The sequence below is a fragment of the Seriola dumerili genome, unplaced genomic scaffold (assembly GCF_002260705.1).
Source record: "Seriola dumerili isolate Sdu_G_001 unplaced genomic scaffold, Sdu_1.0 BDQW01000069.1, whole genome shotgun sequence".
NCBI lineage: Eukaryota > Metazoa > Chordata > Actinopteri > Carangiformes > Carangidae > Seriola > Seriola dumerili.
In genome coordinates, this window is record NW_019174324.1 from 457265 (window position 1) to 484839 (window position 27575).

Below are 27575 nucleotides of genomic sequence, written 5' to 3' on the forward strand. Positions count from 1 at the left end.
GTGTGGAAGGGGTGGGGTTGTGGATTTGTTTGCTATATTGCCTAATCCCGGCAGCACTGCATCACACACCAACACCATCTGTCACCAGTCACATTTGAGAGTCAGCTGCCTGGACTGGACTGCTGGGTCCCGACCACAGGTCCTGACGGGTACTGGCTGTTATTGCAGGCGGTGTGGTGGTGGTGGTGCTGGTGGTGTTGAGGGGGGGTGGGGGGGGGGAGGTTGGGTCTGCACAGAGAGTACGGGGTATGCGTTTCAAACCGAAGTGGAGGTGGAGGGGGGGATTTCTGATTCGCCAAGCAGCGCTCTGATGGTTCGGTGCGCTCACAGAGGAGCGGGGAGGATGCAGAGGAGGGAGAGACAGTGATGCGGTGACACATGGCTGCCCGTACCGCCTGCACGCTCTGACTGCGGCTTCCACTCTCCATTCACCGGGAAACAGGAGAGGCTGCCTGGACACTGGGATGCTGAGAGACGCTGCTGGAGGCTGCCGCAACCACAGACCGGGATCAACCAAACAAACGAGCCCTGAAGAAACCGGGGACCACATAGACTAGACTGCTGAGCGGATACCCTGCTGATCTTTTTACCTTTTGGTAAGCCCCATTCTGACTCCACCTGTCATTACCTGCAGTGATTTAGTAATTATAGCTGAAGCTGCAAATTTTCAGTGTAGCAACAATTATTAAGAATCTCCATTCAAGCAATTCAATCTGCATTTTATTGTTCGGGTCTTGTTCTGGTATTAGCCACCAAAACAAAGGACGAGCTGAAAATTCAGCAGTTTTTTATTAATGATATTAAAATGTATTGCATGTTTTTTTTTTATTTCATAAATTGTCGGGGCCTGTATGGAAAGCTTAGCCTACTCAAGGTGACATTCATTAGCTAAAGTTTTTTCCTCAGGTGTTAAACTTCATTCCTCAATAATGCTTTTTAAAAAAAATTCTCCTGATTTATTTTACCGTTTAAACGGGGCAAACTTTTTCCTTTCCTTATTTCCTTTTAGGTTATTAGCCAAAATCTTTAGTCTAATATATCAACCACAATCAACATGATGTACTGGTGAAATAATCATAAAAGGAGCCTTTACTGACAACAACATATTAATGAGATTATTCTGCTTTTTTGCCAAATGTAGACATGAATACATGGATATCGTCAGGGACAATAGATAGATTATTGGATTGGAAATTTGCATTTCTAAATGTAAAATGTCAAATCTGGTCCTTACAATAAAGCTGTATGAAGTATGTTATTTTCAAAATAAAAGTATCTTTCCTGGACTATATCATTATTTAGCCTGTAATGCTTGATTTTTTTTCTGATCTTGTTTGAAATTAATTTAAACATTTTGTTCTACCTTTCTTTAGTATAATGAGAAGTAGCCTATATATAAATTGCGGATATAGTTATACAAATAAAAACACATTTTAATGACTATATTTAATTCTTATTTTATTAATACGTCCGCCTTTGGCGTGTTTTTTAATTGAAAATTGAATTTGTTTGAAGCGCGATTGCTTATTTCCACTATAATGGCCTTTACAGTGTGCCTGAGGGTTTTTGTCCCTGCCGAGCCGCCGTAGCGATGGGAGATAACATGTCCAAGCGACTGAAGCTGATCTCGGCTACAGAGGCAGAGATGGAGGAGCGCTCTTTTCCAAACCCGTACCCGGACTGGGACCAGGGAGTCCTCACCTCCAACTCCGGAGCCGACGTAGACTACAATGAACCTTTTGATGCAGAAGGAAAGGTGAGAGGTTTTGATTTTAAAGCATTTTTAATAACATCTGCTGACGTGCTAATGTTAGAAACTACAGTTAGCTTAACTCAGACGTGCACTTGTGTCGTAGTTTCTAAAAACTTGTCACTGTTTGTTTTAACGTTTACTAATGTATCTGTAATGACTGACATGGGTGTATTAGTGACATTGTAATTGTAATTGTAAACTGAGCCTAACGACTGTTACAAACGTTCATGCTAAATGGAGACAAACAGGACAGTTGACAACTCTCACCAACTGATTAAAAATATGTTGCTATAGAAACGTCTGACTTCAGCACAGCAGGGCTCAGTGGAGTTTGGTTTGTGACGCATAAAGCACCAAATATCACATTTGAAGTGTCATTGCGAAGCTGGTGTAGTAGACTGTGTTAGTTGTAACTGGGTGAGCTGACAGCAAGTCTCCAACACAAGCCCCACGTGTTTTAATTCACGTGAGTTAGAACAACGATGCTCAACAATAAGTCTCACTTTCGTTTACGTTATAATTTTTAGTTTTTGTTGAGACTGTGTTGATTTAGTGCTGCTGTAGTTTGGTTTAGCATCAGGAGGTTTGAGTGTTATTGTTTTAGTAACCCTCACCCTAACCTACGGTGGCCCTGAGAGCTCAATGCACTGCAATTTAAGAGAACATATGCAAATTCAGAAAACATCAATTTGAAAACACATGCTGCAGATACTCAGAATTTTGTTGTGAGTATTTGCATCACGTGTCAAATTGATCATGTTTTTGAATTTGCTTGTGTTTTGTCTATTTGCATCTCTGTTCTTAAATTGCAGTGTGTGGAGCTCTCAGGGCCACGGTACTAACCCACTATAGTCCTTGAGTATTCAGAGTTTTCGAGTATTGGGTATTGCGCACCTTTCAGGCCCTAATAGTTCAAGGACTAACATGATGTGCTGCTGTCAAGTGGAAGTAAAACAAAATGGACCAGTATCCTCCCAAAATACCTAACTGTAGGATACATACGTACTTTTACAGAAAATAAATGAAACTCTACCGTTATATGATGACAGTATCAGAAAATAAGAAATAACCTGGAGTTGATTAAAGTATTCAAGTCTTAATGCAAAACAATTATTGACACTGAGAGCCAGTAAAAGTCAGTGAATCTCTCCAAAGTCTGTGGGCGCGCAGGAATCAGGAGTAATGTCCACAGGCTAACAAGCTAACAAGCAGTGAATCCACTGTGACTTTGGTACATGAATAAATCTGGCGAGTCCCAAAGCTCAAGTGGTCTCCTCAGTATTCTGTGGTATAGAGGCTGTAGTTCGGCATGAAAGAGAAGTGTCGAGGGCAGCAAGTCTTTATGAGCGCTGGTTTCAGCAGCAGCAGCAAAGGTGGTTTGTAGTACTGAATGGTCTCAGCAGCGAGCACATACAGTTACAGAAAGCCCCGAGGGGAAAGCATGTGTCAGTCACTACCTGCACTGCTTAAGCAAGCTAAATATTGTCTCAGAGTACTCAAGTGAGTTTGTAACACAACTTCCGGTTGTACAGTGGGGTCCAAAAGTCAGAGACCATGAGTTAAGATACTTCTGTTTTGTGTTTGTTTCTAATTTAATTTAAAAAAAAATGATAACAAATGAGCTTAACAGTTTGAGTGAAAAGTTGAAAAATGTACATGAATTTCAGAATATCTTAGAATTTGTTTTGTCGCCTTTTGCTTTAATGACCGAGCTGCATGAACTCCACAAGTCTGTACAAAACCTGATGACCCGTGTTTTCCCAACATGATCTGACAGTGCTTCAAAAAGATTCTTGGCATGTCACAGACTGCTTTGCTTTCTCAGTCTCCATAAATGTTCAATGAGATTGTAGTCGCAAAAGCTCTGACGTGTGTTTGGGTCATGATCCTGCCACAGTATGAATCTTTCTTCACAAAGATGCTAACCAGAGGGTGTAGCATGTCTATGAAGAATGAAGTGGTGCTTCTCCTGAGTCTGGGTGGAGTAATGAATATTCGTCCCACCATGTTTCATCATCGCCTCCTTACATACACCCTTCTGTTACTGCCATCCATCCGAAACACGGCTCCATCAGTAAATATGACATTTTTCGAGTCATCCACTTTGAAATGCTGGTGTTTCTTAGCTCATCCCAAGTGTTTGGGCTTTTTTCCCTCCTGACAAGTGGTTTAGAAACTGCTACTCATCCTCTGAGACCACTACAGGACTGCCTCCTTTTGACAGTGCTGTTTCTGATTGGTGGTGATTGATTGCTTTTCTATTTCTCAGAGAACTAACTAAGCTTGATGTATTGATCCTGCGATGGTGTGGTCACATTTGCTTGCCTGATTGTGCTTTGAATTCAGCTGATCCACTTTTTCCAAAGCGTTTTTAGAGTTCAATGTGTTGCTCCCTTAGAAACCTTCAGTCCAGCCATGAGATGTCTGAGAAAGCCCCTCTTTGTTTAGAACAACAATTTGACTTCTGACATTTTCATTTAGTTCTGATGTCATTTTTTCCACCATCTTAAAAAAATGCCAGTAGAAAGGATTTGGTTGTTCATTATTTGGCCAGCAAACAGAACTGAGAAGAATTGAATGTGTTTTAGGCTGAAACAAAAAAATCATTATAGATTAAGATAGCCACTGTTCTTTCGATTAATTCATCAATCGTTCAGTCTGTCATATGAACTGCCATCACTAGTTTCCAAAGTTGAAGGTGAAGTCTTTATTTGTCGTGTTTTTTCTGACAAACTGTCAAAAACCCAAAGAATTCACACTTATACAGTGTAACACAGAGAAAAGCAGTAAAACCTCATTGGAGAAGGATAGGGAGGGAGAATATTTGCCAATTTTGTTTGATAAGTTGCTAAAACTACTTTTTTTTTTTAGCTTTACATGGTTTATATTCTATTAAGACTAAGTGTGTACTTTTTGGGAATTTTTCTTAGAGGAATCTACCAAAATAATTCCCTATCACAGCTTGGCAGATAATTTGAAAGCTAAGATTTTGATTTTAAAGGGGATATGAAATTAACATTTTTCTTTTAAACTATTCAGCTTCACTCTAAATCTTTTAAGGTTTTAAGCAATGACCTACCAGGCTTCCAACTGCACACTCTCCTTTTGGGCTGCAGGAGTAGGTCCCATTGTCCCTGATCTGTGGCCCCTCTTAAACAGAGATCCCACTGTAATGCTGTTGAGAAGACCACCAGCTTTGCCTGCACTCTCAGAAAACAGCAGGCTATCATGAGCACCCTGACTGATAGGCACACAGGGAGGGCAGGTTAAGAGATAGACCGGGCAGGTAAAAACACGTTGGCACCCCTGTTGCACCTTTGCATCATTTACATTCAAATAAATGAGAGGGCTGTTTTCTATATGAACACAAGTTTGTATTTTTAGTCCTACTACTGGTGGATAATGACACTGTCAGTGTGTTGTTAGTTCCAACCAGCACCCAAATAACTAATTGTGTATTGTATGAACTGTATAGTAATGTGTCACATTGGGGCTAAAGGCGGAGCTTCAGGCTCTCAGTCTTGTGTAACACTCTCATTCCCCTCTCGGCTTCTCTGAACGTTTCATTGTTATGTTAAACAGTAACATTTGTTCTTGTGCAACAATCCTGTCTGTCACTTTGCCTCTGCATTGTTCTCTTTCCCCCTCCATCGATCCCTTCAACCATGATGACAGTAACAGTGAGTCAAAGCAGAGAGAACAGAAAGGCCGGGTCATAATCCTCTCTGTTTGAGGACAGAGGCCACTCTCTGGTCAGGCTCTCTGGGTTTCAGCCTCAAGGACTGTCTGTTCTGTTTGGACTGTACTGGGGGGGAAATGGATTCCCTGACTGACAAGTGACTGAATGCAAACTTGGGGCAGACTAGAGAAGATGCTGTATGTTTACTGATGATAGTGTACCCTGGAAGATAACGATACAAATTGGTCGGGGGAAAGTCCCACCAGTGACATAGGAATAAATTGTTGTTGATGAATCAATTTGTTGTTATTGTTGGCAGATTTATCATTAAAATTTTTCCCAAATTTTGAAATGATGCATCCCAGATTTCAGACAGAGGTGGGCAAAAGCGACTGACAGTCTACTGTGTCGGCTATATAACTGTTGCTAGCAGATTTTATTAGGTGTAACCAGCTGTGACAGAGCTGCTAACATTAGCCCAGACTCTGATAGCGTTCAGGACCGGCTTCCAAACAGGTTCATTTTCATGTAACCTGTGTCCTCGCTAAATAACGTAGAGAGTTAACAATGTACTAAGCTAATGTGTTGCGAAAGGCATAGCTTTACAGACCTGTTGTGCCTAATTACGGTTTCTAAGCTATGATTGGACAAGTGTTATTCAGGGGCGGGGTTTAGTCGATCATCTATTGATAAGTCACTGACAGCAAATAATTATTTATGACAACAAATTTGCCAGATGCAGCATTGTGAGGATTTTCTGCTTTTTCTTGTTTTTTTTATATTAATTATTTTCTAATGATAATATTCATTAGATACATCGAGATTGCACAACCTTACAACCCATCATCCATTGAGTAAAACAGAGAGGCACCAGCTTGTGAAAAACTGTTTGCATAGGCCCTGCTTTCAGAAACCTATTCTCTAAGTGGTTCCTGTTAATTTATCAGGCCAGTGGATAGGAGTAAATGGGCCTTGAGTCCTACAAATAGCTCCTGCATTTCTTGTGTGCTCCCAGACTCCCATCTGTGTTTGTTTGAGGAGGTGGCTGGTGTGAGACACACTGTCTGAAATCTGTGTAGCTGCTTTGACTCGGGAAGCTCCACAGTCCTTATTGTCATACAGTTCTGTCGGCTGACTGTGAGTGGGGCCTGTAGAGAATTAATTAACTGCATATCCATGATCAAACCAGCCCTTGAAGCATGATCTGACCTATGCTGTAAGATCTGTAAAGGGTAAATGGGGCCTTGTGGAAAATTACCTTATTAACATAGGCTGTTTCCTGACATGAATCCTAACGAGTGGGTCGTAACCTTCTGCCAGATGTCTGAGATTTTAGTAGGATTACCACCTTTCTTTTTCAAGCCTCACACGTGTGCTCATTTGCTGCTTTTCTGTATTTTAATTCTAATTCTATAGTAATCTGATATCTCCGGGTTTGTCACACATAATAATTGATCTGAGGACAAGACCTTGAGATCTAAAGAGATTCAGGCTGCGTCCACACCACTACGTTTTCGTTTTACAACACATCTCTTTTGTTACGTTTCCTCCTCCCGTCCACACAACTCCGGCGATTTCAAGCTCTGAAAAGGGAGGTTTTTGGAAACTCTGCTGACCCCACTGTAGTTTGAAAACTCTGAGGAATGGCGAAAACAGAGACCTTTGGAAACGATGACGTAGACACCCACGGTCTCTCCTGATTGGGTCTCATCAGCCTGGACTACCAGTGGTGAATACGACATGATAATGAATTACAGTGTCACTGACCTTGTTGTCTTTGCTAGCAGCTGTTGTTCAGTTAAATTCTGCATTTTGACGTAGAGTAGACAATCTACTTCCTGTTTACACCAACTCACATTTTCAGGTGTGATAGTCTAGATGGACTCCATCGTTTTAAAATGAAAACTTTGTAGTGTGGACGTAGCCCTAGAAACTGCAATTGATATTCCTTGATATTAATAATAGTGAATATTTTAATTTGCTGTTTATAAATTTGCTCTCTCCTCCTCAGGTGAGTGCAGGATTCCAGAAGAAGGTCCAGAGTAAGATCAAAGATCTCCTCCTGCAGATGGAGGAGGGCCTGAAGACTGCTGACCCCCATGACTTCTCCACTTACACTGGCTGGACAGGTCTGTGTCCAGCACCATGAGACATGCCGGTTCCAACTAGCGCAGATCCCTAGTGAACGGCTCAACCATAACATCTACTCTACTGTCTTCACTACAGGTATTGCCTTGCTGTACCTGCAGCTGCACCGGGTCTCCGACGAGGCCTCCCACCTGCAGAGGGCACTGGACTATGTGAAGAGGGCCATGAGGATCCTGAACGGCCGCAAAGTGACGTTCCTGTGTGGTGATGCGGGGCCACTGGCAGTGGGCGCAGTGGTCCACCACAAACTCAACAACACTGCTGACAGCCAAGACTGTCTGTCAAGGTTAGTGGCCACGACTGGATGCTGGTATGGATGTGACAGGCCAACTTAACTGAGTAGCAAACTTTGTGGTGCCACCAGTTTATCATAGAATATCTTGAGACTTATCCTATAATAAACCTGAGGGGACCCAGCACAGCCCATGTGTGGGACACACAGTTAGGGTCTTAGTGGTTTGTCTTCATTGGAAACCTTGAACAAACACCAGTGCCTGTGTTTCTGTCAGACTCCTCCAGCTGCAGAGGGCAGTGCTGAGCCCAGACTCCGAGATGCCAGATGAGCTGCTGTACGGCCGGGCCGGCTACCTGTTCGCTCTGCTCTACATCAACAAAGAGATAGGAGCTGACACGGTGGACGAGAGCACCATCACGAAGGTGAGTCAACACATTTTTACAGTTCAACCTGTAAAACGTTGTGAGTTTAAAGGGATGGTTCATGTTTTTTGATGTGGGGTTGTGTAAGGTACTCATGAATAGTCGTTACATTACCCACCGTAGAAGGTTGATGAGGAACGTCCAGGAGCACCCGGCAGAGTGGCAGAGCGATGTGTTTCTGTGCACGGGGCCACAAGAAAAAACGGGTTTTAGGGTCTTTTAAAATAAAAAAACGCCCACCAAAACAATCCAATATCTGTTTAAATGAAGCTTCATGTAGAATATTGTCAGCTCTTTATCTTCATGTGAAAGCAGCACTTTCCTTTGGCACTACATTTTTGAACTGCTGAACTACCGTATTCCTACGCACAAGTGCGCCTACGGAGAAGGCGCCTTTCGGATTTACCCGGCTGACCTGCGGCTGTGGCGTAATACAGTGCGCTCCGTAGGTGCTGGTTGCTGGCAAGACAGTTGAGTTCTGTTTTGTAAGGCGACAGTCGTTCCCATCCCATGTGTACAGTCACTGTGGTTGTAGGTATTATTTTATTCTAGGCACAGTTTATCTGTTTATAGCATCTCACTGCAGTGATACAACAAATTGACTCCAGGTGTCAACAGAGCTGCTCACTGCCTGACCTTGTTAACTCAGCTCTGTTATATCTACCTGTGGTCTCCCCTGTAGAGTGATGTGCTGTGATCATTTAGAGGCTGATTCACGGTCTGAGTTTAGCTTCAGACGAGCAGATAAAATGTCAGATTACATTTTTTCTACAATGCGATAATATTCTTTCAGTGAGCACCTGGAGACAGATTTATATGGTTGACAGCCGACATTAACCCTGCGCTCGTTTGTGACATTTTCAGCGTGTCATTGAATTATAAATGGATGTTGACTTTATTTATTTTCTATTTTATTTTATTTATTCGAACACATAAAACATTAGAAATACATAGCATATAGCTTTGTTTGTGGAGAGCATGTGCAGGTGAGGTAATAAACCCATCGAGGGCTAATGTTACACTTCACCTCAATGTGAAATAAAAAATGACATCATACAAAATGAGAAAATTACATGTGACATACATATACATGACATGTTTTATACTGATTTCAATATTATGTAAAAACAATTACTTTATAAACTCGTAAATAAACACATAACTTAAAAAAACATTTCTGATAAAAATACCTTTTAATTTGATTATTAAAGGTTCTAACCAACATATGTGCTTCTAAATTTCTGTGGTGTGAACTCTGGTCAGTTATTGGCTGAATTATATGGTGGCACAGATCTGTGATAAATTCATATCTACCAGTATGTTATTTCCTGGCTGATTTATTGGTGTAGCTGTGGTTAATGTGATTTTGCTAGCTGAAGTCTCTGATTTGAGTTTTCTTAGAGACGGCACAAAGCGATTTTTCTAGTTTTCAGTGTTTTACTTTTTCAGTCTGAATAAATAATGTTGAGGAGGTGGAAATGTTCAAGGATGTCAGAACCATATGTTCTCAGTGAGCAGGAACAAAAGTGGACTAGGGCACTAGAACCAGGGCACAGAGGACACACACACACACACACACACACACATACACACACACACACACACACACACACACACACACACACACACACACACACACACACACAATGAATAATAATCCCTCCACATGCCATTTTGACTATTTTCCTAAGCAGTCACACATACACACTGCAGAAACTGCAGGACCAGCTGTCCCCTTTGGTAAAGTGCCAGAGCAAAACACATATACTGTACACACACACACACACACACACACACACACACACACACACACACACACAACACACACATACACACACGGGCAGATGGGCTGAGATTGGGCGGAAGCACTCAGGTCATAGACTAGTGTTAGAAGTGTTAGTCATAGGGTAATGATAATAATAATAATAATGATAATAATAATAATTATTATTATTGTTATTATTATTATGAATAAGCTTTAAAGCTCCAGTTTCCTGCAGCACTGCGGTTCTGTTTATTTCACCGTATATCTGTCACCAACACACACACACAGAGCAGCACTCTGCGGGCTTTACCAAACACTGACTGTGCTCCAGGCTGCCGTTTAGAGGTCTTTTTTATCTTCTTTATTCTCTCTGGAGCTTTGTCAGACATTTTTTTCTTTATGTCAAGATTTTCACTCTAGTTTTTTTGTTTTTTCTCATTCTTTGTGGTATTTTTTATGTCAGGTTTTCTGCTCGGCCTTGTTATGAGTACTACCGTCGTTTTCCTCAGCGTGCAGTGTAGACGGTGTAGCTCATTGCTGAAAAGAAAAGAAAGTTTAAAGAAGAGTTTGTGTTTTTCTACCACCAGATTGTTTATTGTTTGGCCTACAGACAGATACAGTATCTCTGCTTCATGACAGATCTAAGATAGAAAAGGATTGAGTTTTGCAGCAGATGCCATGTTAGTAAGACACAGAAAGTTCCTATTGGTAATCTATTGGTAATATAAAAATATTTGTTACTTGAATGCACCTTTTTAAGATGTCTTGTTCTGGACCAAATCACAGTATTATGTGTTGGTCCCGCTGCTGACAGCCTGAAGCAGACAGTGCATTAATACTGCATGGCCGTTTGAAATTTTTCTTCATGAATATTCAGTGTTTACTCCAGACTGGAAAACCCTGGGGAAACAGCATCTTTGTGGGGAGACAGGTGATGTTGGTAATCAACACTGGCACTCAGACCTGTGCAGAATCTGATCAAGATGTTGCTTTTGTGAAAATGGAATTGATCAGGATCGATCAGCTTGTATCAGACACACATGATGTTACGTATCAGCGGGCTGCTCTCCAGCCTCCAGCTCACTGCACTGACTCACAGTCTGAGTCTCTGTCATCAGCTTTAGATTTCGTCCCACTCCAGATGCAAATTAATGACTTTAACATTTAATTTAGTTTGAATCTGTTAGGCCAGTTTTATTCAGAGCCCTTAGATTAGCCTCTGCCTGTTCAATCCTCTTGGTGCTGAATCCCGCTGCTCCTGTTTGTTTGCACAGATAAATTTACTCGGCAAACAGATTAATTTACCCCAAATTACATTTTCTCCCTTTTAGAGGGACAGTTGATTGCATATTGGAGCTTTGTGTGTGTGAGAGAGAGAGGGAGAGGGTGGAATTAGATGTGGGGAAAAACAGGAGCATTTGAGGCAGGGCTGGTTATAGATGAGTATATATGTGTTGGAGTGAAGGGATCGTGTGTAAATGAGCTGGCTGGCTGTAAATCTGCTCTGTCATGAGGGAGATATCGCTGCCGCCGCCACTGCTGCTGCAGAGCTCTTTTCCTTTCTTTTTCACTCCCTCGATCTTCCCTGGGGAGAGAATAAACTGCTGACTCAGAGCCCCCAGCCCCTACACCACTACACATATACACTGTATATAACCTCACCGATACAGGCTGGCGACAGAGTTGACAGAAACCTGCAGTGAGGCTTATGAAATCATCCTCAACACAACCCTCAAATGTGACGATTAAAACCAACCAGCAGCTAAACAGAAACCCACTATCAAGTCCTTAAAGAACAATTTACACAACCAATGTGTAATTATTCACATGATAAACTCTAAACATCATCTTTGTTTAATATTCAAAGAGTCAACAGTGACACAAGACATTATTTCCAGAACCAGGAAGCACATAAATGTAATTTTAGGAGACAGGGTTGGGCTGTAGAGGTTTTATGTTCAAAGTACAGTTAGCTAGCATAAAGCAAGTTGTAAGCCCTTCAGTGCTTCAGCATCTGTACTGGCTGTGAGGGTGTACATTACAACCAAATCCATCAAGTGATCATCAGCCTCATTAATTATCAATTAATATCTACAACGTTACAATACTCAGTGACGGTGTTTCTATAGAGCTGTTCATTTGACTGGCATTGCATTGACTTATCCGGGGTCAGGTGTAAAGTGGCAGCAGTTCAACCAAAGTTTTCCAGATGTCCCTCCGCCCAGCAACATTTCCCAGCTCCTCCTGGAGGAATCCGAGGCGATCCCAGGCCAGATGAGATGTATAATCTCTCCAGTGTGTTCTGGGTCTACCCTGAGGCCTCCTACCAGTTGGATGTGCCTGAGAGACCTCCAATGGACGGCGCCCAGGAGGATCCTGACCAGATGGCCGAACCACCTCAACCGGCTCCTTTCCTCTCCCTATCTCGAAGGCTGAGCACAGACACCCCGCAGAGGAAACTCAGTTCAGCTGCTTGTATCAGTGATTGTTTTTGTCACTACCCAGAGCTCAGGACCAGAGAACAAAGATCAACTGGTAAAACCAGGGTGGAACGCCCGCTTTACGCAATCTGCAATGCATGGTAAAAATGATCCGTATGGGCCGTGGATCAGCTGATCTCACTCATAGATGATCGGTATCGGTATCGGTATCGGCGGCAAGAAAACCTCGTCACAGCATCCCTAAACAAGACTCTGAGAGGTTGTAGTCTGCAGGTGCTCTCACTCAACAAAATGAAAACTTCTGCAAAAATACTGCAAAAAAGAGTTAAATGAAGATCTATGAGTTTGTTGTTGTTGTATGTGTGTTAAGCACATTGAGTTTCTCTGTAATTGACTGTGCTGTGTACAATATACAACAGAGCTGAGTTCACTCTGGTCAGTATTACTAAAATATTAAGTAATTTTAGGTCCTGTCCTTTTTAATACAGTTTTATATGTTTTTAGCCAAAGCCCAAGAAGAATCAAGCCAATTAATTTGGAAAACAGAAATGTTTGACTAATTAAACTTTAACAAAAGGTCCATAGATGATGGATTTCATCTATTTTAGTAATATTTTTACATCCGCCTTTATTTTTGATGACAGATTTCATCTACCTGGACATGGATGATGTCAGTCCTGCACAAATCTGAGGAGAGATGTTCTGTTCTTCTTCACAGATGATTCTTTTTCAGCTGTTGTTTGCTGGAGGAGTTTTGTTGCTCGACCATCTGCTTTAAGATAATAAAGGTGTTCTGTTGGATTCAGGTCAGGGGACACACCAGGTCATAGTTTCACTTTTTTCATCTTTAAAAACTCTTGGTTTTTGCAGTGTGTTTGGGATCACTGTCAAGTTGGAAAATTTCTGTCGTGCTGTTTCTTGAGACCTGGATTCATCTTTGTATTCAGTGCTTGGGTACAAACCTGCGTTCATAATGCAGATAGATATATGAATACACATTTTGCTCTCATGTAGACACTCGCTCCTCGATGTGTCATGGTCGGCACTGTGCAGTCATTGTGGTGGTCCTGACCAGGTCCTCACCAGACATGCTGGACTCCATCTGATCTAAACATTTATTTTGGTTTGGTCTTTTCATCTTCTTTGGCAAAGTTTAATCTGCAGTTTGATGATAATGGTTTCCTCCTTGTCTATATATCTTGACTTCCTGCAGTCTCCCTCTCACAGTCACTGAAACACAGTCAGTAGCTCTGACCGTCTGCTTTTCAGTGCAGGGCTGCTGCTTAAACAGTGAACTTCCCATCCACTGTGTCGGCTGTTATTGGTACTATGACTCTTCCGTCACCTCCTAACCACTGCTCCCACTGTTTCTCTGCTCATGTTCAGTAGCCTCATGTTCCCTCTCCATCCTGATGAAGTCTCAGTCTGGTTTCTTACTTGTTCAGGTAAATAGACGGAGCCCAAAACTCAGAAAGCTTTATTTTATAACCTCTTGCAATTAGCACAGGTGTAATCAAAGCTGTTACAGTGATCACAGGTGTACTCACTTCTTTCAACTTCACCTGTGTGTTTTTAATTATAAATAAGATCAAATACCCAACACTTAATTTTAAGATGATACAGTTTTAATCATTTAACGTGAGTGACATTGACCCGGCGTTTAAAGTCTAACCCCATTCTTACTGAGTCAAGTACAAACATAAAAAAGCTCCGAACTATTCTCGACAGACTTGAGTCTTACTAGTTTTATTTAGAGTTTCACCTTGTGTGTTTAAAGGTTCTGGTGCATCTTTTAAACTCGACCTTACTGAACCTGAACAGAGAAGGTTCTTAATTTAATTTATTATGAAGCATTTGCTTACCAGGTTGAATTTCGCTCTTTCCACAGGGCGTTTAATATCTCTGTGCAGCACACAGTATGGACGCTATCAGAGAGAGAGAAGAGTAATTTAATAATGACATTTGCAACTAACTAAATCTGAGCCTGAAGCTTTAAACAACCAAACAACCCAGACCTGACCCAGAAGCAGAGTTCAGCATGTCTGACTTAAACGGAATATTTACATTTTGCCCATAGAGAAAAGGATTTGATCTGTGGCTTCCTTATTGCTGAGTTCAGCTGTTGACCTTCTCAGCTAATTAGCTCCTCTCAGGGCTCGCTCGGCCTTCTGTTCCTTTCCCACACTGGCCCTTTCATTACAGGAGGCACTGAGGCATGTGTGTAGGTCTCAGTTCGCCCTGAACACATTTCAAATGTCAGTGGAAAATCCCATGTGCAGCGCTGAAATTTTATTTTACATTAACATATTAATTCTCTCGACCTTTGTTGCTTCCTTACATTTAAATGCCCAGCATGACGTCTTTACAGCTGTTTCAGCTAAATGCATTAACCAGAGGAGGGACAAACTTAATTTCCAGATTTCACTAATTTGAGATTTACAAAAGAGAGATTTAAATAAAACTAAACAAAAGCAAGTCTAAACTAATTGGATGGCCTTGACCTCAGATCCTGGACCTCAGGGACCTGCTGGTGTACACAGTAGGGCTGCAGCAGTTCTCCTATGTAGGCAGCTTCCTGTCCATGCAGCAGTATGTGGCGATCATGCAAAACTAATTGAAAATGTATAATTTAAAAAGGACATTAATTGTCAAACTATTTAAAGGCAGTCCTGCAACTGAGAGGAGGGGGCTGAAGAAGTTGGACTCGCAGTGTGAGATCTTGATCTTCTGTGATAAAGGAATGACACAGGCTGATTTCTAAAATAAATAATAGAAATAGTGTAATTGTCAGATTATCAAAAGTTCATCAAAATACAGTGATTTTAAACTTAGAATATTCAAATTCCAACAGCTTTGGCCTTTGCTTCGTCTTTCCATTGGATAAACTGGGATTGCATGACTATGGACAACAAATGAAGACAGTGTAAAACTGGTTGAAAGAAACAGAAGCAGGAGTGAAACCACGAGCTGAAAGCTGAACTCAGATCTAAAGGAACATAAGTAGTTGTTATAGATGTCAGAGTCTGAGCTCAAAGCACATTATAAAAGACTTTGGGAAGGACTGTGCCATGAAAGTATAATGTAGTGTCACCTTATCCCACTGCATTTTGATATAGATGTGATGATAACGGTGTTTTATATCTTCATATAGAAGTAAAAACTGATGATGCCAGATTTGACGTCTCACTGTTCTCTCAAAGGACGGTGTGGCTAATAATTCCTGTATATGAGGTTGTGCAGTGAAGGAGGAGGAGCTGTGGATGTGTTAAGTTTTACGAAACTTGCCAAGGCAGCAGCCAGGCCTCTGTTGGTGGTTGAGTAGAGAGAGGCAGACTGTTGTTGCTGTGGCGATGGCCGCAGTGTGTGGTTGTCATGTTGTATAACTGACATTACAGCTGAATCACTGGAAGTACAGTGACACGAGCACCGTTGGGTGAGAAGCAGGGCGTCAGATCTTTTTCTGCCTCGGTCGTGTTCACATGAATCTGTTTTATATAAGAGGAGGTGGAAGTTAAATGTAGGCTGCAGGAGGCGTTACATCAAGACGCCAAGGGAGGGGTGACCTGTGTCCTCCATTTTGGGGAAAGAGTGGAAGGAATTATGGTCTCAAAATGGAGATGAGCTGTAAAGTATAAATCTAAATGGAAAGTTAGGAGCAAATACATTTGAATTCTAATGGAAAAAAATATATTAACCTTAAAAATCTCATATTTCTGAATTACTCTTAATAATATCTGCATATATCTTTGAAACATCATACACTGTCTGAACACTGCATATACAGTCATGCTTCATTTTACAGTCATACAAAATAATGATGAGTTTACAAAGTGGTTTGATAATTGAGGCAGAAGTAATAATGACAAGAGGCTCAAAGGCAATATAAACAAAAGAAATAAGGTGAAATTAAGAGGAAAGACTTACAATACACTTCAATGTAAGAAAGGACAACTAGAGAGACTAGATGCCATATAAAAGCTATAGAAGGATAATAAAGGGACCATAAAAAGACGACACCACATAAATTAAGTCTATAAAATGGGTTTTAAGAAGTGATTTAAAAGAAGTCCCAGATTCTCCAAAGTCGAAGGGCCCTGATGGTAAAAGTGTGGTCAAACCCGAATAAAACTTTAAGTCGATTCTCAGTGGATGTTCTCCAGATTAAACACATGCAGCGAAACCTGAGGACAAATTCTGTTCCCAGAAATCAAAAGACGTCTTGTTCTGTCTGGATAAATCTCTCTGTCTCCGGTCCTCAGGTGGTGACAGCCATGATGGAATCAGGGAAGAACATGTCAGCGGAGCAGAAGAAGACGGATCGCTGCCCTCTGCTCTACGAATGGCACAAAAAGCAGTACATCGGGGCGGCCCACGGCCTGGCCGGCATCTACTGCCTACTCATGCAGGTAAGGGAGGGCAAGGAGGGTTGTTGTGTGTCTCAAAGATCCCCTTAGTGCTGCAGCTTAGACAAATGTTTTCATGCTACTCTGATCAGACTCCAGTTGCAGATGGAAATAGCAGAGAATGGTTTTCAAGGCATCAGTCGTGAGTTATGTGATGTGACAGGTGTATTTTGGTCGTGCCATAGACCGGAGGTGTTCAGAGTGGGAGGTGGCCTCACCAGGTGGGGGCTCAGTGAATGGAAGGAAAAAATATTACAAGTTATTACATAAATGTGAGATTTGGTTAAAGAGTGAGAAACTAGTAAAAGCCTCAGGACTGACCTTTTTCATGGGTTTGGTGTAGTCTCATGTTATGTCAATCAGCAGGATTAGACTATCTTGCCTCAGTTGTTGAGTCTATTGGATAAAGTAACGTAATCATGATCCCATAGGCATCCAGCTACTGAGCGAAACAAAGCAAAGGTGGGGTGAGGGGAGGTCCAAACGGCTCAGACTTTGAAAACCTCTGCCATAGACCCTCTTGGGAAAAGTTCTCTTTTGTGTTTATTAATGTGTCAGGACGGGTTTCAGATAAATCAGGGTTTTCCAAGCACAGCCGGCGAGGACCTCGACCTTTGTAATGCCATTAGAACAAATCCTGGTGAGCCACCACATCGGTCAAAAACCATGTTAATGCTTAGATCTGATCCTCAGGGACCCTTTAAACTCTGCAGTGATTCAGCTTCAGTATTTGGTAAGAGAACCACACTGGACTCGTTCCAGTATTAAGTGCAGCAAGAAACATTAATCAGTGGGTCAGTGGTTTAACGCCTGGTGTTTGGGAGGGTCTTACTGTCCCGGGCTGAGAGCCAGTGGAGCTGCTAGCTCCTGCAGTCTGATATCACACGAGGGCTGGTGGCCGCTCAGCTAGATTTTATTAAGAAGTAGCTGCAAATGAGAGTGAAGTGGATCTGTGTCTGCCTCCAGTCTGGGGCTGGTGGAGATATTAACAGCTGGTGAACAGCCCAAAAAAAAAAATTCACTGTGGCATTTAATTATTTCTTGGCAACATCACACACCAGAGAATAAATTCATTCAAAAACGGATATGAAATTAGATTAAATTAGATAGAAATTAGATGAAATGAATTAGTTTTTCTTTTTGTTTACAGACTTTGAAACTGAGTCTGTTTGGATGATTCTTCTTCTTGTCACTGAAACAAGTCGACAGACGACTGTGCTGTGTCTCTGTTCTTGTTCTTTGATGTTTTCATTAACACCGAACTCTCTTCTTACTGGAAATTAATAATTCATCCCTGCATCAATCTGAGGGGCGGTGTCAAGTCCATTTAGACCCGTTAAAGAACCCGCTTTGTTTTTTTCTTATTTTGTTTATCAGTTAATCATTTATGAAGCTGCTGAAGAGGATTCTGGTAATACAGCCTGAATTTGATCCGAGGACGTCACATAAAATGAGCTCTGGTGTCTTTCTATATAAAATGGATCCGCTAACACGTCATGTCCACCACACACAGTAAATCTCCAGGTTGATACCAGGTGCTCTTGAAGTTGAAATGGTTAATATAGACACAAGGAAGCTGCTGAGCTTACTTCAGGCACACTCGCACCGAGACAAGGATAAAGGTAAAATACCTTTATTGTGTTAGGACATATCAGATTAAAATATGAAACAAAAAAATCAGAAAAAGGGAATAAAACGGCGAGCGGCTTCCACCACCACAGGCTCGTCTTCAGGGCAGGGTTGGAAAGAGAAGTAAACCAGAGAAAAGCATCGTGATTCCTTATATAGACAGATCTCACCAGTAAATCATACAGTATGTTACAAGGAGGCTATATAAACCATAAGATATTAGTCACCATCATGATTATAATCAATAATGAAAATTAGAAATAAAAGGATACCAGCCATTTTTAAACGATAAAGAGAGGGAGTAAAGGTCTGAAATCTATTTCCTCATTTAACTCTGAACAATATTGGAAATGTGTCTGCTGAAGATTGAACCGTGATGGAGACAAAAACCAGCCAGCAACCAAAACACAGGACATGAAGATCAGGTTGTGGCTGATCAGAGATGTTGAATATAAAAAGCTTTCAAAGAAATCTAAATAATTTACAGTTTAACCTTCAACTTTGGCAGCTTGGGTTGGGTTACATTATGCAGAGATATTACATGATGAGTTTCTACAATTGTTATCAATAGTAGAAACCTGTTCCCCAGTTTTCCTCTCTCCTGTTCTGACTCCATCTTTCTCAGTTCAGCTCCAAACTGACTACAGTGTTGAAACGTGTTGAAACTAAAGGACGGTATGAAAGGAAACGGAGCTGACCAGTGGAAATTAAACTAATCTCTGTCTCTGTCTCTTCAGCCGGGAGCAAAGGTCCCTCTAGACATGCTGTCGGAGCTGGTCCGTCCCAGCATCGACTATGTCCGCCACAAGAAGTTTCGTTCGGGGAACTTCCCGTCGTCTCTGAGCAACGAGAGCGACCGTCTGGTTCACTGGTGCCACGGAGCGCCGGGCGTCATCCACATGCTTCTCATGGCTCATAAGGTGAGGCTGCTTTCTGCTCCGTACTGTGTGACGTCTGTCTATCACATGAACAACACTGGCACCTTGTGGCAGGGCCGTGAACTGCATGTACACGTATGTTGTGTTACATGTATGTTGAAACGAACAGTCGTAAAAGCGGTTAATCTCTTTTTATTTGGGCTTGTGAACACTCCCCTCCTGACTCAACAACAACTCTTTCATTTCAGTAGTCACACACACACACACACACACACACACACACACACACACACACACTGCAGTGATGCATTGTAGGCTAATTTCTTCTTTTCTTGGCAATTAGGAAACCACTCGCCAGCTAATGTGCTGCTATTCTGGCGCTCTCATTCGTCTCACTGATGCAGAGACTCTTTGGCGCCACACACAGAACAATACACAATGGGAGACACGGTGGCTCATCGCTGTTTCACTGCGAGCAGAACACACAACAGATCTGCTTGTTGTTGCAGAACGAGCATTTTAGCAGCTGCAGAGGAACGTTTCAGGTCAGCTGTGGTGTCTGTATACAGCTTTTCATTTAGAGTCATAAACATTGATTTACAGCAGACTGGAGCATGATGGAGTCACTTTCAGGAAGCATGTTCTTAACATCACTTTTTCACAGAGTGATGATAATAATGAAAAGAGAAATCTGGACCATCTGTAGTAATATATGAAGATAAGCCTTAAGGAGCGCTGCATCATTCTTGTTGCTAGGCAACACAAAGCTTGTTAATATACCAGCTATGTGATAAATTGTCTCACATCAAAGGACCCATGAAGTAGTAATTTATTTCTATTTGAAACTCAACTTTCATTTAAATATTCTTCACGTAGCAGGAAACAATAAAATGTTAAAAACAAATACAATAAACACAAGGGATAAAAATGAATATGAAAACTGATGGTTAAAACAAAGAGTACGGCTGTAACATTTCTCTGAATTAAAAACATCGGTCTTGAGTGTCCTTTAGTTTGTCAGTCTAATATCCAGAGGCAGTGAGTCCCACAGTTCAGAGATGTTAAACTGGAAGTCGGCCTCGAAGATACTTTTATGGGACACATGGAAGATTTAAAAGATGAGCTGCGGAGCCGTCAGTGGACCTCAGTGATCTGACAGGAACATAAAATGAATGAAATGTGATGTAGGGAGGAGAAGCTGCTTTATAAGCTCTGAAAGCTGCAGGTCGTGAGAGCGAGGGAAAAGGGGAATTACAGTGGCCTAAACAGCTGGTAATGAAAGTGTAAATGAGCATTTCAGCGTCTTTCTGAGTTAAGAGGGTTAGGATTAGACGTTCGTGATATTCCTGGGATGAAAAAAGGATGTTTTCATGACCTTGTTAAAATGAGAATTAAAATTTAAATCACTCCTCCGTGTGTTTTAACCAAACACTGAGTGCAGTTTTTCTCTTGCTGCTTTGGGTCCTGTTAAAAGAATCAGTTTTTCTCCTCATTCAGTTTTAAAATGTTTTTACCCTCCACACATTAATGTCTGTGAGACAGACAGTAAGAGCATGCAGTGCACTGTGGTCATTTGGTAAGACAGATGTACAGTTGACGTTTTAACGGTTAATAATGTTTCCCAGCTGGGATCATACATAATGAAAACAACACTGGGCTGAGAATGTTTGCAGGAAGTCTGTCAATCAAACTTTTGTATTAAATTCTGCTCTGAGATCTCAGAGAAGAAGGGCAGCCGTGCTGTCCATGCTGGAGCTTTTCTAACATGTTACTGTTGAAAAGGATCTTCTGTAAAAGTTAAAAGGAAATGCAGATTAGAAATGAGTCTGTAATTGTTCAGCTCTGAGTGATCTACAGTGGATATCTTGAGGAGTGTTACCACAGAGGACGTGAAGGCTAATTAGGAGAGAGGTTTATTCCACCACTGGGAGAGGCTTTGGATTTAAACTCTTGATAGGGGGTGGAGTCTGGAGCACAAGTGGAAGACGAGGACTGAGGTTGAACTTTTTATCTACACTCACTAGGATCACGTCAGCTGATCGTTGTTTTCCAGGAAGTTCAAGTGCCCATTTCATATGAACTATAAAAGTTGATTTCAATCAGCGGGTTGTTGCCATGGTCTTCTCTGTAACCGTGGAAACCGCAGGACCCACTCTGAGGCGAAACAACGCAGGAGCTCATTTTACTGGTGTCTCAGCTCTGTGAATTGTTCACCTCCTCACCAGCTCTGAACAAACAGGCGTAATGACACTGGGTACTTTACTTTAACCATTTCCTCTGTGGTTGTGTGACGAGGTTGGAGTAGACGGATCACAGCAGCCTGATGAATGTGGTGCAGGTTGTTAGTGGGTTTGGATGTAGCTGCTTCATCATCGAAGAGATTCATATTCTGCTAGAACAAATGAAACAAACTTTAGATTGAATTGAATTAGGGAAAACCTAAATAAAAGTATAATTTAGTGTCTGTGGACTGAAGAAGCTTCTGTGTCCCTCCTTTACTGCGACAGTAAATATTATAGGAAGAGATTTCATCTGAAAGGCGGAGGACCTGTCTCTTTACTGTCCTCTGTTGTGGAGCTGCTGGATAATGGCGAAAATCATAATCAGGATTATTTTGATCAATACTGGGATCACGATTATTTAACACGATCACTCACTGACTTTGGGAAGACCACGCATTTATTATTAACAGTGGACTGTCTTTACTGTGGACTTTAAATACAATTCAACGGAAAAACAAATAAAAAATTAAAAAGAGATGTATATATTTAGATTATTTTATTCAATTAAATATATAATATAAATAAATTAGATCAACATAAATGAGATCAACTATGTTTCCACAACCTACTGAAAACTACTAAATGTATATAAAAATAAATTAGATCAAATATGTTGTGGTTAATACTCCAAAACATACATTCAACATGTTGGTAAAATATATTCTGCTCAGTAACTCGGTCCAAGGAAATTAAAGGCTGGACCGACTCCTACGTACGTTGCTAACGTGCGCTGAGATGTAACCAGGAAGTGGTTACATCTCAGCTGGAAGTGGATTTATTACAGCTGCAGCTGTAATAAATCCACACTTCCTGTCTGAAGCCGTCACACTGCTGTTGGAGGCTGGTTAACAAAGTCACTCCTCATCAGACAAACTGACAGTTTCCACATGTTCACACTCTCTCAGTTTGTCTCCTCAGCTTCATACAGGTGATGTGTCGGCTCTTTATGAAACGTAGACGCGTCGCTCTGCTCTGGATTAGCCTTATTACCTACTAATGAGGTCTGGACACGTGGGAACGTTCAGTCTTGTACGTGGGCTCGGCTCTCAGCTGTTCTCCAGGGGACAATAGAGCAGCCAGCCTGTCAGGAGGATGTTTTCTTCAGTGTATGGATTAAATGATATGAGGATTAAAGCTCATACTGGTTGTTCTGGGTTGAAGTTCCTGTTTTATAGCTGGTATTTAGTTGCTGCTACTCAGCGTGCAGACTGGGAAGCTGCAAGAGTTAACAACATTTTTTTAATTTGGCTTCCTCTGTGTGTTCCCAGGTGTTTAAGGAGGAGAAGTACTTGAAGGAAGCTGCAGACTGTGCTGAGGTGATCTGGCAGCGCGGCCTGCTCAGGAAAGGCTACGGTATCTGCCACGGCACCGCTGGCAACGGCTACGCCTTCCTGTCCCTTTACAAGGTCACCCAAGACAAGAAATACCTGTACCGGGCCTGCAAGGTAAGGACCAGGCTTTTTCTGCAGCTTGTGCAGCTTGGCACCAGCCTCATTTTATCTGTATGTGTCCTACATGTAGAGAAGGGAAAATGTGGTGTGATTTAATCAATCTTATGCACATGGGAGATTTTCCTCTTGTGAAAAATGAATACACATCACAGCCTCGAATCTAGCTCATTCAGAAAATCTTTTTACAGACGCAACAAAAAGAAAAGATAGAAATCTAAACAATTATGGAACTACTATGTATTATTTGTGGATTAGTGACAAAAATGTCAATTTTATCAATTTCCAATTTAACCTGCAACACAAAGTGCACAAAAAGTAAAGGGATCTAGATATTTTTAAAGCCACTGTTCATTGAATCTCAGTCCCAGCACCTCCAGCCACTTTTTCTCTTGTCTCTGGAGAGCATGAGTGGCCCTGATGGAATAAGAAAAAAGGGATTTTCCACTTCAAAGTCTTTCTAGGTGTTTGGGAGAACCAGTGCATATGTGAATGAAGTTGTTTAAAGCCTTTTGTCCCCAGAGGCCACTCTTTGGAGTCTGATAAATGTTCCCAGGCGATGTCACTCGAGTCGGTTCTTGTCGGTCTGAAGACAAACTTAAACTAGAATTATTGTTCACAAGGCCAAAACCGCATTTTGTGAGGTCACCGTGACATTGACCTTTGATCTTTAGACACCAAAATCTAATCAGTTCGTCCTTGAGTCCAGGTGAATGTTTGTGAAAAATGTTCCGTCATATAAGGAATCAGAATGAGACGCACGGACATGACCAGACCTCTGTGGGACGCTCCTCAAATCTGCTTCAGGCTCCATTAGCCACTGTTAACATAGAACACCCACATGACTGACAGCTGACAGCAGTCCAGTTGCATTGTGGGTAATGTAGGCGCCAGGTTCTGACAGATAATTAAGAATATATGGAAGAAAAAAACTATATCTGGGTGTGGTGGATTTTTTTTTTTTTCAGTCTAAATCAGTGAAGTCCTTTTTAAGACAGTAGTATTCAACATTATTGTCAGTATGGTCATATTTCATAATTTAATTAAAATTAATTATTTCTGTTATGAAAGAAGAAACTGGATTTTCCACCAGCGATCCTCACCACCACTTTATTATTAACTGCATATATTTCATATTTCATACAAATCCTCCTCCCCAAAATCTCATCAATGGAACAGGTGAGTATCAGGTTGTCATAGCAACAATGGCTAAAATGATGAAAGTGAGCCCACAGCTTTTTTCCGTCTTAGAACAGAATTAAAGAACATGTCGTGCGCTGGTTGTTGTTGTTGGCAGCGATCATCTGACGTATAAATATTTGATGTATATTTTTCTGTCATTGTCACGAGCACACATCAGTGAATGTCCGTTAATATGTTGTTTCCTCTCTCCAGTTTGCTGAGTGGTGTTTGGACTACGGCACCCACGGCTGTCGCATCCCGGACAGACCCTACTCTCTCTTTGAAGGTACCGAATGTTTATTATTGAACTCTCCACCAGTTCGACTCAAGCTGCTCTCCCTCCCCAGAACCACAGGTTTTAAATCAGTGCAATAGCGGACCTGTAATTTGTGCTGCAAACAGTTAGTCTGCTGCCCATCAGCACTCTGGGTAATTTAGTCTGTGTGAAGTCAGAGTGGCTGTAATGAAAGAGCAAAGGACACGACTGGCAGCACAACACAGGAGAGACGCTCCCATGTGTATGAATGAGGCAGTGACTGCAGAGAGGCAGCAGGTTTAATCACAGACTTAAACTCTGATACAAATTGCTCTTAATTCAGTTAAAATGAAGCTTCATTAGAAAGAACTTTTACAGGAAACAAACCTGTTTCAACGTTCATATAAGAAACTGAGTGTTGATTCAAGACTGGAAAAATTGTGAAACTGTTCTTTTAATAAGTAAATCTGTTGATAGGAAACATTGGCCAATCAACTATATATATATATACACCTTTCTAAATGGAGACATGTCTGCATGCACACACGGACTTATTTTACATTTATTTATTCAGGTGAATCTCTAAAACCATAGAGACCTAAAAAAACATAGCAAAAATAATTCATGAACAGAAGAAGTTATAATAGTTTAAAATAACACACAAGGAAAATCTTAAAAGATGCCAAGATTATATGATGAATATCTCTATACATGACCTAATCATTTTACTGTATAAATCATGTTTGAACAGCATTTCAGTCAAGTGTCGACCATATTTAATTTGACATCTTATACCATTCAGTTAATAGCTAATTTATTAGCATAGAGAGCATAGTCACACACTGTAAATATGTATTATCTGTGTTGGTCTAAATATTACAACCAGCTCATGTTCTCAGACTCAGCCTGTAACATGTGTAGCTGGCAGTAACGTGACTTCCTCCTCCTCAGGTATGGCGGGGGCCATCCACTACCTCTCAGAGATGGCGGTGCCCGAAGCTTCCTGTTTCCCTGCCTTTGAACTTTGACCTGCCAACTGACGGGACCGGGGGTGATGAAAAGGAGGGGGCGGGGACAAACTGACCTGAGTTTTTACTCAAACACAGGATGAGTATGTACTTGCGATACAGCTTTCAGCCGTGGTCGTGAATGAGTGTCGACCAAATCAGACTGAGGATGAGCCTGGAACAAATCTTAAGAAATGTCCATTAAGAAAAAGGGACAGAAGGACAATGTTGATGGAGTTGTCTCTAGCTTCCTTTTGGGCCTTTCAGGAACTCTGAGGTCGCCTGTCGTCGTCGGCATGGACACAGACGATCGCGCCCTCAGCCTTTAATATCGTAGCGCCGAGAAAGAGGGTGTGTGTGTGTATGTGTGTGTTTTGGTATTCCTATGCCTCTGCATGCTCACTGTAAATGGCTTTTGGTGCCTCATATCCTGTCGATGTAGTGGTTTTCCTCTTCCTGTACCTGTAGCTGTGCTGTTTCTCCAGGTGTTTGTCACATGGTGGGAAAAAGTTTCAAAACTAGTCTGCCTAGCTTGCCAACATTACCACTGATTCCCACTAGATGTTACTTTCAGCTCATGTTATTTCCACACCTGCTGAGTCATTAACAGTTTCTGCACACTCAAATTCACAAAAATAATTTATTTTTCACTTTGACTTGGAGCAGTATAAATGAATGTGATTTAGAACAAAGTAACACAGAAATCATGATAAGCTCCTGTCCTGAAGCCAAAAGCTAGTTAGCTTGTTTTGATAACATGTTCCTTTTACTTTACTTTTCAACCATTTTAAATGGAGGTTATCTCTTATTTTTGTTGCCCAGCTGAAATATAAAGACAGAGGAATTTTTTCCCCACAATGTGACAGATGTCTGAATTGAAATAAAAGCTTTTTACTTTGTTGTTTAGGCACCAGAAAAAACAACCTTGTTTTGCATTGATATAATTTCTGCTGAAACTTGTCCAAGCTACATTATTTAATTTAAATAATTGAATTATAGTATTGTATCCCCACACATGGATTTGTGTACAATATATTATGACACATGACGGTTTAAATAATTTAGTGACGAAAGACATTTAAAGTCAGACCTCTGTCTCGTGCACGTTCGAACATGGAAGAACTGGCCTGTATGGTTGGGTTTACATCAGCAGGTGTAAACTTGATACTATTAAAACAAAAAGGGGTAATTTGAGAATTTTCTCCTACTGTCAACAAAGTGATGTCTGTGATGGACAGTTACCCCCCCCCCCAACCTAATTGTTGTATGTACCATGTCTTCAAATGATTTCACCTATTCTCTTTTTGAAAAGTGAGTCATCACTGGTGAATTGTGGGATAAGTCTGGGACGAGTTTTTCGGAAGTGGAAGGTCAGTCTTCAAATGCAGCCTCTGAACAGAGACACAGCTACTGAAGCTAAACCAAAGGTGGCTAAGCAAAGCGTCAATTAGTGCATCGTTTCATGCTGCGTTCCTATTGGCTGTTTAGTAGACGCAGGTCGTAGCAGAACTCACATTATTAGGTGGTCAACCTAAAATTCTGACTAACAACAAAACCAACATCGTCACTGGGTTTCTCTCTGGTTTAGTTTAGTCAGGTCTCCATGTGTCTCCTTCAGGCTCAGCTGTAAAGTAGAGTAAAATCCAAGATGTCCGACAGCACGTGAATGCACATAAATGCCTAATTCTCTTGCAGAGATCTCGTCATGAATGTCATTGCATGAGAATAATGTCACATGTGAAATTATGTGCGTCCTGGTTCACTGGTCCTTTTTAAATGTATTTGGTGGTGATGTGTGTCCCGCTCCCAGCACCGAGGACTCTGGACATTAATGGAGACGTGTTAAGTGTTTGACCTTTGTCCCTGTATGTGGATTTGACTCGGCCTAATTGGTGTTAAGATATGACTGTGTGCTTATTTTTTCCTCATTAAACTCCTGGGCTTCAGTGACAGAGCAGTGACATGTAACTAAGTGTTTTTCCCCAACAAAAGGTCAAATGACAGAATTCATGCAAAGTTTGGAAATAAAATGAATAGAGCTCCTATA

At 41.4% G+C, this 27575-nt stretch overlaps 1 protein-coding gene across 1 annotated transcript; it reads left to right on the forward strand.

Moving 5' to 3' along the window:
• Nucleotides 1–233: 233 nt before the first annotated feature.
• On the forward strand, nt 234–27575 carry lancl2 (LanC like 2). Its single transcript, XM_022743581.1, has 10 exons — nt 234–596; nt 1552–1756; nt 7444–7561; nt 7659–7866; nt 8090–8237; nt 16703–16849; nt 19213–19395; nt 22904–23080; nt 24479–24551; nt 25473–27575. Exons 2-10 carry the CDS (start codon nt 1592–1594, stop codon nt 25547–25549), a joined length of 1296 nt encoding a protein of 431 aa, XP_022599302.1. The 5' UTR covers nt 234–596; nt 1552–1591; the 3' UTR covers nt 25550–27575.